Raw genomic sequence first — 13,523 nt, 5'->3', positions numbered from 1 at the left:
GGCAATTTCATGTACAATACCCTAGAACTTATAGCACTGTGACACAGTGCCAATTCCATGTATAATACCTGGTCTCAGAGGCAGCTCTGCCTTTTTACTCTATTTTGCTATCCTGGTGCACCCATTTTTTTGAACGGGCAGTGCTGCTTCAGTGCTGTATATACAGAAAGAACAGTCACACACTAACTGCTGATAAGAGATTTTTAAAGTTTGTTATACACTGCTGAAGTCTTATGATTGAAGGGAAAGCCTGCAGAGTCTGCAACAAACGAACAACCGGAGAGTGTCAGAAAACTTTTAGACGCATTCCAGTGTTCGGCTTTGTGTCAGTATTAAGAGCACTCTAGCGGCCAGCTTTAAAAATTTTCAGGAGGAGGGGGGAGAGCGATCAAATACCTGGGTAGTCAGTACAGGTCTGCCACCTCAGCTAGCATGACTGCTTCCTCCAGAAAGAACAGGGCAGGTCCTTAAAATAACATGCCTCTATTGGTCAGGCACTATGCTAGCAGCCCTATAGAATGCTGGGTAGTGTAATTCATTAGACCTGAGGCCGGGCTTGTAGATTTGTTAACTTCGGGGAAATTAGGGAACTTATGCTAGCAAACAGGGACACTTCACGGGGGTACTTTCCATGGGAACAAGGGTCCTGAAACAGGGCATATGGTAACCTTAGCCTAGCATGTATGTGTGCCTTGGTTTGTTTGTGTGCACTGTGAATCCTATGATCCCAGGAGGTGGCCCTAAATTCTTAAAATAACAATTTTCTATTTAGGAGTACCCAATAGCACATACTACTAAAAAAGTATATTTTTATTAAAAAAATGTTTATTTAGATGAAGCAGGTATTTACATATGAGCTGGTTTGTGCAATATATTTTTATAGAGACCTACATTGTTTGGGGGTATAGATTTTCTTAAAGTGCCTAGCTCATTTACTTTTTATATAGGCTGCTGTAGGGGAATTGCCCTGAAGAGCAAAACCTGCTGGCTGAACTTAAACATTAACCAACTATTTACATTATCAAAATCAAATATATCTTACATACCATAAATTATGGATAAATAAATAGTAATAGCAAGCACCATGTTCAGGGAAAACAAGGATAGATAAAAGAACAATTGTATGCTACTAACGGTTTTATAAGAGAACTAAAGTCTAAAGCTGATGTTCCACGCAGAGATTATTGCCTGCAATAGATCTCTGGTAATGCTTTTCAAGTTTGTGCAATGCATAGGCCTTTCCAATGGTGATTCCCTTTGTTGCCAATGGAAAGGCATTTAGTAGAGATTAGTTGCCCACTGTAGCAGAGATCTACCGCCGGCAACTAATCTCTGTGTGGGACCAAGGCAACCACATACCTTTAGGGCAAGGACACATGGGGGTGTATTGTCAACCTGTGGATAAGTGCAGGCAGACAATACGCCTGTAGACTTAAAAAATCTTGTTGTGCCTGCACCTGGAAGCATTGAATTCATCCAGGTGCAGGCACATACAGCCACTATCTTGTAGGCTGGTGCAGTAAGTACAGTATATAAAATATGGCATTTATAGCCAAATTCATTTTAAGAGTTTTGTTATCTTTTAAGGTGGTATTGCAGACACAAAAGAGGTGCAACCAATAATCCAAAAAAATGAATGATAGGCAAATACATCCCATAACAGACCCCTTTCTCTCATACAAACCATGCCCAAACCTTATACAGCTTACTGTTTGGAGTTGTCTGAGGGCCCCAGAAGATGGAGTACATTTCCTTGTAGGCAAAAAGCAGTATTGGACCTATATGCTTACATCTATCACAGGTAGGGTACAGATACCACATTCCTATGTGAAACACGGAATACATGGTACATTCTCCTATCATTCATTATGTACCCAACTCAAATGCATACCTCCCAACATTTTGAAAAGAGAAAGAGGGACAAAAAGAAATGCTGGGCGCAGTGCGGCAAGATTTTTTTGACCACGTCCATTTTTGCAACCACATCCCCTAAATACCGCTCCCATTTGACTAAATTTAGCAGGTTATTTAAAGTTGGAACACATTTTTGGGGGTTTTGTGGTCTTGATTTATGTGTTATTACAGTTTTGTTAAAAAAGCTCAAATTGCTCTTTAACCTGCAAGTCTCAGCTCCCCCAAGAGATCTATTTAGCTTATTAGTTACAATTGTATCTCAGTGCAGGTGTGGCTTTTTAATTTTAACTGCCAAAAGCCCACTTATTTAATTAAATGTGAGAAACATTGTTTCTAAGTGCAACTGAAGCTTGTTAACTTTTCTGGGCTCTCTGCCAAAAGCTACTTTTTAATTAAATGTGTATCTTTTTTAGCATTCAGTGCAGGAGATCAAAGGGAAATGAGGTAGTTTTCAGTATGAATCAGGGAATGAGGGTTGAGCTGTCAAAAGAGGGACTGTCCCGCAAAAATCAGGATAGTTAGGCGACTATGCAAATGTCCTACTACAGGACTATATCTTGGATATATACAGGACCCTCCAAGTATTGGTGACCTCAGGGTAACTGTATTACTGGGAAAGTTTATAATCAGACAGGGTGGATGAATCTAAATTAAAGAAAATATCACACACTGCACTGTGGTTTAAATAGGTTTTGTGTGCATTTATGACCAGTAAATTTCAGGGACTGTTTTTTCCAAGAAACCAATATTGTGGTAGGACAATTCAAAAGGCCTGACAGCATTAAATGGCCTCATCATATGTCCCTGCTAAATATTTATGCTGTACTATGCTAGGAATGATGACAAGGAAGAGATGAATCCATATGTCTTTTTTGCTCCTTGCCAGAGTTCTACTTTGATATAGGCAGCATCCTACTTTCACTCTTTGTACACAACAAATATATATATTTAGTTTTGGTACAGAAAAATGTAACATTGTAAACATTTAATGGCTGATAAAGAGATTTTATTTTTAAATACCAAAAGCTTGCATTCTTACATGTATAAGTTAGCCAATAAATGGTACAAGTATATGATGTATTATCTGGAATGCTTGGGACCTGGGTTTTTTTGGGTATAGGGTCTTAAAAATAATTTAAACATTAAATAAAGCCAATAGGATTGTTTTTGCCACCAATATATGGATTCTTGCCTCTTGGTTTGGTACAAGGAACTGTTTTAATATTGCAGTGAAAAAGAAAATCATTAAAAGAAATTTAAACTAAAAATTTTAAAAATATTAAAATATTTTAATTATTTTCTTATAATGGTCTCTATAAGAGATGGCTTTCCCACAATTTGGTGCTTTCTAGACATTGGTTTCTGGCTAAGAGAACCCATTCCACAAAAATATTGCCACATAAAATATTGTTTTTTTTCTAAGTAGTGTTCTAATAGTGGTACTTCTGTTATCAAGTTACCTTGCTGGATATCAATAATCTAAGGTCTCTCTCAAATATCACTACAAACTAGGGTCAGGGCTGTATTTTTATATTGACTCCCTATATAAAAAGAACTTTGCACACACACAGCCTGCTGCTTGACACTTCATTTCAGTGCACAGATACTTGCAGATTGCCTTAAGAATCAAGGCCTCCCAGCCTTTGCCCACCCCTAACTTGCATGTCATTCAGAGTCAGACAGTAGGAGCAACAGGACTTTTCAGCTGGCATTCAGTGCATGCAGAGTAGAGATGGAGGCAATCGTCAGAAGTCCACAATTCGGCAGCACGCTCCAGATAGTAGAAAAGCTGCAACAGTTACAGTTTAAAATCATTCAGTCCTTATTAACACATCTATACAGCTTGAGGTCTAGCGCTTTTCATACCAGTGGACTAGTCCTTAATTGGGGGTTTTAGAAAGGAATAGAAAGGATGACCGTAGGACTTAGAGGATGTGATTTACAATCTAAGCTGTTACTTTCAGAAGTTAAGTGGATCTATAAATTTTGTACTAGGCAACCACAAGAACTAAATCGGACATTTGATAAAAGTTGCTACTTTTGAGAGTGGAAATGTTTTAACCAGTGGGCTGCAACAATGTATTTAGTTAAGTGTGTTTTAACATTCCTACAATACATTTTTGCTTAATACAATGTTTGATCCATTAATAGTATACTGAACAATGTTATTCTGATGAACCAGCACATTGGATAGGCTTGTGGAAGATATGTTTATTAATTCATTAATCAATTTATTAATTGTTGTATTTATTTAGACAAATTATGTGGTTATTTTATGGGAGGTTTTATGGGTATATATTTCCTGTGCTGACTAAGGGAAGGAGGTCTCTGAGGAAGTGTGCTAGCATAAAACATGTTAGACTTTGAGCTGTATAGATGTGCTTGCTAATAAAGACTGAACACTTTTAAACTTTAACTGTTGTGGTTTTTAAACTATCTCGGGTGCACTGCCAAATTGTGGATTTCTGACAATTGTGTCTCGCCCTGGCTACAGACTTGGGGCAGGAGCTGTATGGTAAGCAGATTATTTGTTCTATGTGAGAGCAGGGGATCTGACCCAGTGAGAGATCTAAAATTCAGATGCAGGGTCCAGGGCAAGTTGCACTCAAACCATAGAATTTAACCAGCGAGCTGCCCGGGGGAAGGCGGGATCCATAACTGCTGATATTGAATGGATGCCTGGAGTATATTGTAAACTAATTCCTAAATTTAGTGCCTTGAATTCATTGATTCAATCAGAGATGGAGGCAATGCCCTGTAGATTGATTTAGTGTATAACTATATGTGGAGATAAAATGGGTGGGAAAATATTTGAATGACATATTTTACATCAACTTCTGAAATTTCATAGAGCAGTACATATTTATTTGAGGACATGCTGACACACCCATTCGCAGTGAAAGCTCTATGCTGCCTAAACAATGACATCCAGACACCAAGAACTGAAAATATAGAACACCAAGAATTAAGAATACTTTAAATGTATGGGTAGGTTGGCCAGCCACTTTAATCGACTCATTCAAATATATATATAAAAAGAGGTCTCATATAGCTAGAAATAATTCCTAAAATAGTTCAAAAATATGTTAAATAGCCCCCAGCAGTTTAATGGAGAATGGAGTTGTTCATAAAGCAGATTTCAGCAGAAGCTAAAATACAGTCAGTTCAGGGAATGGAGTGAAAATGTCAGATGGACTATAGATGAGGTAATGGAAACCAAAACTGTTAAAACTGTTGTCAGTCTTTAAAAAGAAGCAGATCACACTTCAACATAGTTATAGATAGAGACAGGCGCATGTAGGCATACTTCTATGCAATCATCATTTGAGCCATTTAGTAGGTCAGTATTAGCAACAGAATGACTTGGGTGTTTCCCTGTACCATTCAAAACATTGCCAAACTTCTTTCTGTAAAGACATTCATCCATATCTTAGCCTTTAGTTCCCAGTCTGAAAGTGTTTCCATTAAACGTCCTTAGAAGTGATCAACATCTTGCCAGCCCTCTCTTCAGAAAAGCTAAGTTCTTCTCTCACCTCTGCCGTTTTGTGAGATATATAGCAGTTTGAAGACTTGGAATTGATTTATCTGATATTCAAACCATTATGAGACAATCCACCCATGCTAAAGCACTCAATTCTGCAGTTGGAAATTAATTCTAATGTAGATATCATTTATAACTTCTTATAAATTTAACATATAGGTAACATTTAAATTCTGTATATGACTGATTTCAGAAAAGTAGAAATTACAAATTATTTCTGCACAATGAAGGTTATTTTAAAAGGATATATTGTAATACCTGCTAATCTTTTCTTTTTTCTTTTTAAGGTGAGGAACTAACCAAACTAGAGGATGAAGACGAGCAGGGCTGGTGCAGAGGGCAACTGGACAGTGGGCGGCAGGGCCTCTATCCTGCCAATTATGTAGAGTCCATATAAAGGCACCTGGACACATTAATCAGACTATACATCATCCTTTAAGAAAACTTCCTTTTTCCCCCACTTATGCTACCAACCATACCTCGCAGTCCTGAACTGCAAAAATAGTACTAGTAGTGCTTAGATGGCAGTAAAGCATTATCCTGATATTTCCTGATTGCAATCATAATGGGTGTTTATCTTAACACAATTCCTGCTCTGTCACTTTGTTTTCTACACATATTGACATATTGCACACATCATGTTTTTAATGCATTATCTTTAATGTGACAGGATAAGGTAAGGGCAAGGGATCCTTGTTATATATTCTTATTTGAATATTTGTCCTTTGATACTCTTGACATATTTACACTCTCTGTATTGAGTGTCAGTGTCTACAAAAACTCCTTTTATAGGGTTTAATATTACTTCTTCATAGGGATACAAACAAGATCATTTCTGAGTAGCACTATGTATATCACTTATTTTACCACTTATATTTATTCAAACCAAACTGAATTGGGATAAATATCTAAGTAGCTATTGTGCTCTCATACTAGAAAATCTGCATTTCTGGTTAAAAAAGAGAAATTTGGCTCTTAAAATTACCAGGGGTAGCCATGTGACACCCCTAGTAACATGCCACTGGAGGCTAGTTTTTACTTTAAAGGAATAGTTCAGTGTAAATGGGTAAAACAGAGACTGCACAAAAAAAAAAGTATTTATAATATAGTTAGTTAGGCAGAAATGTAATCAATAAAGGCTGGAGTGAACAGATGTCTAACATAATAGCCAGAACATTACTTCCAGCTTTCAGCCCTCTAACCTCTTAGTCAGCGACTTTGTGGGGGCGGTACATGGGACATAACTGTTCAGTTAGTTTGTGAGCATGCAGAGAGCAATAAAGGAGGAAGTAGTATTCTGGCTATTATGTTAGACATCCATTCACTCCAGCCTTTATAGATTACATTTTTGGCTAACTGTATTGAATACATTTTTTATTTTGCACAGTCTATCTATTTTACATAGTTACATAGGGTTGAAAAAAGACCAGAGTCCATCAAGTTCTACCCTTCCCAGTAAACCCAGCACACACAAACCTATACTTACCGATCTATACTATCACATACATAAACTATATATACAATGTATGTATGTATGTATATCTTTATTTATAAAGTGCTACTTATGTATGCAGCGCTGTACAGAAGAGTACATTAATACAAACAGGGTGTTAAGATAATAATAGATAAAAACAAAGTATAACAATAAATATAGATAAATACAGCTGCAATAAGTTAAGAGTCTGTCACGATCTCCCTGAGGAGATGCTGTGGAGTACCAGGAAGGTGGGAGCCTGAAGACTGGGTAACCCAGAGTGTAACCATAAGTCACAGAACTGGTGTCAGAGGCCATGTTGAAAGTGAAGAACTTTAATAAACTTAGTGATGTAACCGAACACACAATGAATATACAAACTGAATGTAGAACGGCAGGCAGAGGCAGAATCCAAAAAACAGGCAAAAGGTCAGGGCAAGCGGCAGTCAAACGAAATCAAGGACAGGCCAAGGTCAAAACCGGGAAATCAAGGCAGGACTAGAGAGGACTCAGGAACAAGGTAGAAGGCAGGATCAGGACACGGAACTGGAGCTTGGAACCAGCAGGAACAAGAACAGACACAGGAACAGGGAACACGAAGGCAGGGTCACGAGAGACAATTAATGACCAAGCAAGGGGCAATGGTCAGGGAAAGGCTTATAAAGGGTGAAGATTAGGAGATGGGAAACACATGAGGTTAATGAGGTGGGCGGAGGAAAGGGAGCAGACAGAAAGTAGGAGACAAGAGAAGAAACAGACAGAGCCCAAATGCCTCCAGTGGCTATAGAGGCAAATGCATGCCGTCAGGAACACCCCAAGTGGGGTTCGAATCCCGTTGATCCTGACAGAGTCGAGGACACAAGAGGAAGGAGGTCCCTGCCCCGTAGAGCTTACAATCTATATGTGAGAGTAACTAACAGACACAAATAGGCAAATATAAGTGCTGTAGGTCACAGTGGGTGACACTACAATATAAGTGCTGATTCCCAGATCAGGTGCTGGGCGAGTGCTCCAAAAGGTAGTCTTTAACTTTAGTTTTAAAAAGACTGGGAGAGGATTCTCTCCGGAGGAAATCAGGGAGGGCATTCCAAATGTAAGGGGCAGCAAGGCAGAAAGGTTAAAGGCGGGAAACCGCAGTAGTAGTGGGGGGCGCAACCAAGCGATTGCTCTGCGAGGAGTGAAGGAGTCGACCAGGAACGTACAGAGACACAAGGGAAGAGATGTAGTGAGGAGCAGAGGAATGGAGGGCTTTGAAGGTTAGGAGAAGAAGTTTGTAAGATATTCTTTGTTTAATAGGAAGCCACGATAAGGACTTTAGCAGGGGAAGGGCCTGAACTCTCCTGGATGAGAGGAGGAGAATTCTGGCAGCAGTATTTAATATAGACTGTAGGGGGGAAAGGTGGGAGTTAGGGAGGCCGGTTAATAGCAGGTTGCAGTAGTCCAGTCTTAACAGGATGAGAGCATGCATGAGCAGCTTAGCTGTTGCAGTAGAAAGAAAGGGATGAATTTTGGCAATATTGCGTAAGAAAAAGTGACAGGTTTTGACAGTGGTGTTAATGTGGTTAGAAAAGGAGAGACTGGAGTCAAAGATCACCCCCAAACAACGCGCCCAATCGACGGGGTTGATGAGGGTGCCATCAATAGAGATAGAAAAGGATGGGGTAGGACCAGGCTTAGGTCATTAGTTCAGTTTTTGTTAGGTTGAGTTTGAGGTGGCGATGGTTCATCCAGTTAGAGATAGCCAGGAGGCAGTTAGAGATTTGAGTCTCAGTTTCAACTGTTAACGAAGGGGTCGACAGATAAATTTGGATATCATCAGCATACAGATGGTATTTGAAGCCAAATGAACTGATAAGATCTCCCAAAGACAGCGCGTAAAGGGAGAACAACAACGGCCCAAGTACAGAGCCTTGGGGTACCCAATCATTAATGCTAACTGTAGATATTAGTATCACAATAGCTTTGGATACTATGCTTGTTCAAAAACTCATCCAGGCCCCTCTTAAAGGTATTAACAGAATCTGCCATTACAACATCACTAAGAAGGGCATTCCACAACCTCACTGCCTTCACTGTGAAAAACCACCTACGCTGCTTTAAATGGAAGCTCCCTTCCTCTAATGGGCTGGTCTCTGGTGCGTTGATCGTTTTTATGGAAAAAAAAGAACATCCCCTATCTGCCTATAATCCCCTCTAATGTACTTGTAGAGAATAGTCATGTCCCCTCGCAAGCGCCTTTTTTCCAGAGAAAACAACCCCAACCTTGAGAGTATAACCTCATAGTTTAAATCTTCCATCCCCTTTACCAGTTTAGTTGCACGTCTCTGCACTCTCTCCAGCTTATTAATATCCTTCTTAAGGACTGGAGCCCAAAACTGCACTGCATACTCAAGGTGAGGCCTTACCAGGTGCCTATAAAGAGGCAAAATTATGTTTTCATCCCTTGAGTCAATGCCATTTTTTATACAAGACAGCACTTTATTTGCTTTAGTAGCCACAGAATGACACTGCCTGGAATTAGACAACTTGTTATCTACAAAAACCTCCAGATCCTTCTCCATTAAGGATACCCCCAACAAACTACCATTTAGTAGATAGCGTGCATTTTTATTATTTCTACCAAAGTGCTTTGCTCTTGTCCACATTGAACCTCATTTTTCAGCTTGCTGCCCAGTTTTCCAATTTTGTCAAATCGCTCTGCAAAGTGGCAGCATCCTGCATGGAACTTATAGTTTTGCACAATTTAGTGTCATCAAAATAGAAACAGTACTCTCTATGCCTACCTCCAGGTCATTAATAAACAAATTAAAAAGCAAAGGACCAAGGACTGACCCCTGCAGCCCTCCACTAACAACACTGGTCCAATTAATAATGTTCCATTTACCACCACTCTCTGTAATCCACTATCCTTCAGCCAGTTCTCTATCCAATTACAAATATTATGTTCTAGGCCAATATTCCTCAATTTTATCATTAACCTACTGTGAGGTACTGTATTTTACCCAGTTTTACACTGAACTATTAATTTAAAGGGGTTGTTCACCTTTAAGTTAATTTAGTATGATGCAAAGAGTAATATTCTGGGAAATTTTGCAATTGGTCTTCATTTTTTATTTGTGGTTTTTTTTAGTTATTTCATTTTCAGTTCAGGAAAACTACAAAGAGCTGGAACAAGGCAATTCAAAAACAAAACAAATGAATACTGAAAACTAATTGAAAATTTGCTTAGAATTGACAATTCGATAACATGCTAAAAGTTAACTTAAAGGTGAACCACCGCTTTAACAAAAGGGCTGAATTAATTAAAGTCCATAAGCACAGCTCCAGTGACTGTTTTGCTTGAGAAATTTTATCAAAATGATGGCATTTCAATAAACCTTATTATGTGTTAATTATGTGGTTATGAACTTATTCTAATAATGTAATTGGTACCCAGGCTGGATATTTTTGTGAGAGTGCTTTGTTTGTATTATCTATCCATCTATCCAAATCAATATTATAAAGGTGTTCTCGTGCTAAACCAAAGCATAATATTTTGTGCATTTAAACACTGGGATTTGTGCCAATTAAAAATAAACAGAAAAGTTTATAAAATAGCAGCTTCATTCTAGATAATTGGGATTTTTTTGGAACATGGTGCATTGGAAAATATTTGAAAAGATATATTGCCTTAGCCACTCAGAAAATATAGTGAATTTAAATTACCCATGTAGGAACTGGTTAATTTAGAGACAATTATGGGGTCATTCTGCTTTTACTGGCAGATTTATGTAACTTTGCATTACAGTATACAGTAATATAAAATGTCACAGGTACAATACATGGAAATCACCTAGCACTGGCACTGGCAACTTACATTTTTTAGGGAAATTATATAACTATCTTGTGATTCTATCTGGGGTGATTCCAAAAAGATCATCCTTTAATATCAGGCTGTCATTTAGTTTACCTTTTATTTTTAACATAATATATATTTGCAATGTTGTGTAGTGTATATTCTTAGCCGTGTGCAAGTCTATATAATTTAGAAAATGTTAGTATTTAGGCAGCAGTCTGATTTTTTATAAATATTTAGAAAATAAATATGTTGTTATTAAGTTATGGCAAAATATGTTAAATATTTTCAGCTAGCTGCTTATTGTTTTTGCAGTTGCACTTCACTGCTTCACTTCATTTGCATTTTATTTTTAAGAAAACAAACATTAGACTGATTCTTGTACATGATGTGATATAAATGTTAATATATTCAAATAGTGAGAGCAAAATATATATATATTTATATATAAACAGTGTGTACCTCTTATAACTCATGCTAACATGATTTACAGGCAGTGAAAATTAGAAGTATAGATGAATGAAAATACTACAGACTTTATGATCAAAACTGGTTGGGATGTCAGTGAGGTGGGGTGAATGCCAAACATAAGCTAAACAATAAAATTAGTGAGGCAAGAGAAAGTAGTTTTATGTATTTCTATTTTTTGTCTCTGCTTGACAGTGGGAGTTAATTTTCTTTATATTGTGTCTTGATTACTTTCTTCTGATGTAAAAATGTCACCTATAATAGAAGAAAGGTATTTTGTTCATAGGTTGTACTTGGAAATGCAAAACAGATTTAGTATTGACAGTAACATTATCTAGAAACATATGTTGCTGATCCTCTTGCTAGAAATACATCCTACCCATTTTGACTCCATTGATAAAACATTCATTAAAACCATGTATTAAACCCAAATGTCCTTGACTTCTATGTTTAATATAATATCCCTGAGATAAATAAAATAAATAGTCTACGGTATTGGAAAAACCTTTTAGGCAAATTAAGACATTGACTAAAAATGAATTTTAGAATGCTTGGGACCTGGGGTTTTCTGGATAAGGGTCTTTCTGTAATTTAGATCACTAGACCTTAAGTCTGCTAAAAATTATTAAAACATTAAATAAACAGAATAGGATCGTTTTGCCTCCAATAGGGATTTATGCAGCTTCAATAGGACCAGGTACAGAGTACCATTTTATTATTACAGAGACAAAGGAAATAATTTGAAAAAATTAGATTTATTTATTATTTACTATTTATTATTTGCAATAAAGGGGTTGTTCATCTTTGTACAACATTTACAAATGTAACAGTTCACATTAATAGAACAATCTTTGCCATGTACCTGTGAACAAAACATGTGCAGCTGAAGAGATATTCACTTCAGAATCTGCTCCCTAGCTGATCCTTCACTTCTGCATAGACCATGTGGGTCAGTGACCCTTAAAAACACTACAGTTGCTTTTGTATTTCCTTATATGATGTCATGCATAGTACTGGAAGCAGACTTAACACCTGTCAGTCTGACGCTGCTCAACCCTCTGTCAGCATACCCGGAAGGGTATCATGCACAAATTACTGTAAGAACCCCACCTAGCATGGGGGTCAATACTCAGCAGCAAAAAAATCCAGCAGCACACTAAAATTGCAAGCTGTGTAAAAAAGTGTTTTATTTGCCCAATTACATACAAAACAAGAGCAACATTTCGGGCCCCCCTGGACCCTTTCTCGAGCTTGAGGGGCACTTTTTTGCAGGGCTTGCAATTTCAGTGTACTACTGTTGCTGGACGTGATGATGTAAGCATATGTCAGGTTCAGAATAGCCCACTTCCAACCCTTCAGAAAACTGATTGGAAAGACAGAAGAAGGACTGATTTAACAGGTATAAAAAGTAGCTTTTACAGTGGTCTTTTTACTTTTATTTGGACATTGAAGGTGAACAACCCTTTAAAGTCTATTACCGTAATTCTCTATAACAGGTTTCCAAATAAAAGATCTTATACCTGTACAAAAAAAGGTTTTCATTTTCAAATTCTGTTTTGTCCCCACAACATTAGAGATTCAGATTTCATATATCTACAGTATGCATTTTAATAATTCAATGATTAGTGATCTCATCCATTTTCATATATAAATCAGACAAATACTTTCCCAAACTATTAAATCTGAATAAATCATTCAGATAATGTATAATTGATACTCTTCTGTGTCTTTTTATACAAGCGCTCTAATCTTGAGTGTACTGTAGCTTGAATTCTTTCCATAAATTAAAGGTTTTGTTTGCCAGAAATGAAACAGAAATAGTTAACAGTGCTTGGAAATACATTTTTCAAACTCTATGCTATTTTACTTTTATTCTGAAAAAAACAAAAAAAAAACAAAAATAGCAAAGGGTACTGGTTTAGATGGGCCAACACAATTGCACATAGGGTTTTTCACTAGTACAAGTGCAGTGAGAAAGGTGCAATGCACAATGCAGTGTTTTCCCACAATGCCAAGATAATTGTGGCCATGAGGTGGTGATGCACTCTGCAGTCAGTGCAGAATTGTTAGCACTAGATGCAAAGAAGTTAGAATTGCTTCATAGAATTGCTTCTGGTGCTCAGTATCAGAATGACATCTGTCAAATCACCTGCCCACCCAATACAGGTTCCTTCATTCTAAAACTAGTGGTATGGGCAGGAGGGGAGCTGGGCATAAGCAGGTGACCTGTCCTAAAGTAGTCATTTAGACACACATCCATCAAGTTCTAAATTAAGTTTTCCTAACTGTTA

General features: G+C 37.5%; 1 protein-coding gene across 5 annotated transcripts in view; it reads left to right on the top strand.

Moving 5' to 3' along the window:
• Positions 1 to 6,299, top strand: part of pacsin1 (protein kinase C and casein kinase substrate in neurons 1) — a 162,908-nt gene extending 156,609 nt beyond the window's left edge. For all 5 annotated transcript variants that reach the window (XM_004910694.3, XM_031896856.1, XM_002938965.5 and 2 more), the window contains one exon: positions 5,743 to 6,299. In XM_004910694.3, the coding sequence (XP_004910751.1) occupies positions 5,743 to 5,852 (110 nt within the window). In that variant the 3' untranslated portion in view covers positions 5,853 to 6,299. The remainder of the gene's footprint in view (positions 1 to 5,742) is intronic.
• Positions 6,300 to 13,523: the final 7,224 nt, after the last annotated feature.

Source organism: Xenopus tropicalis, chromosome 2 (genome assembly GCF_000004195.4).
Source record: "Xenopus tropicalis strain Nigerian chromosome 2, UCB_Xtro_10.0, whole genome shotgun sequence".
Classification (NCBI taxonomy): Eukaryota; Metazoa; Chordata; class Amphibia; order Anura; family Pipidae; genus Xenopus; species Xenopus tropicalis.
This window is presented reverse-complemented; position numbering and strand designations above follow the sequence as displayed.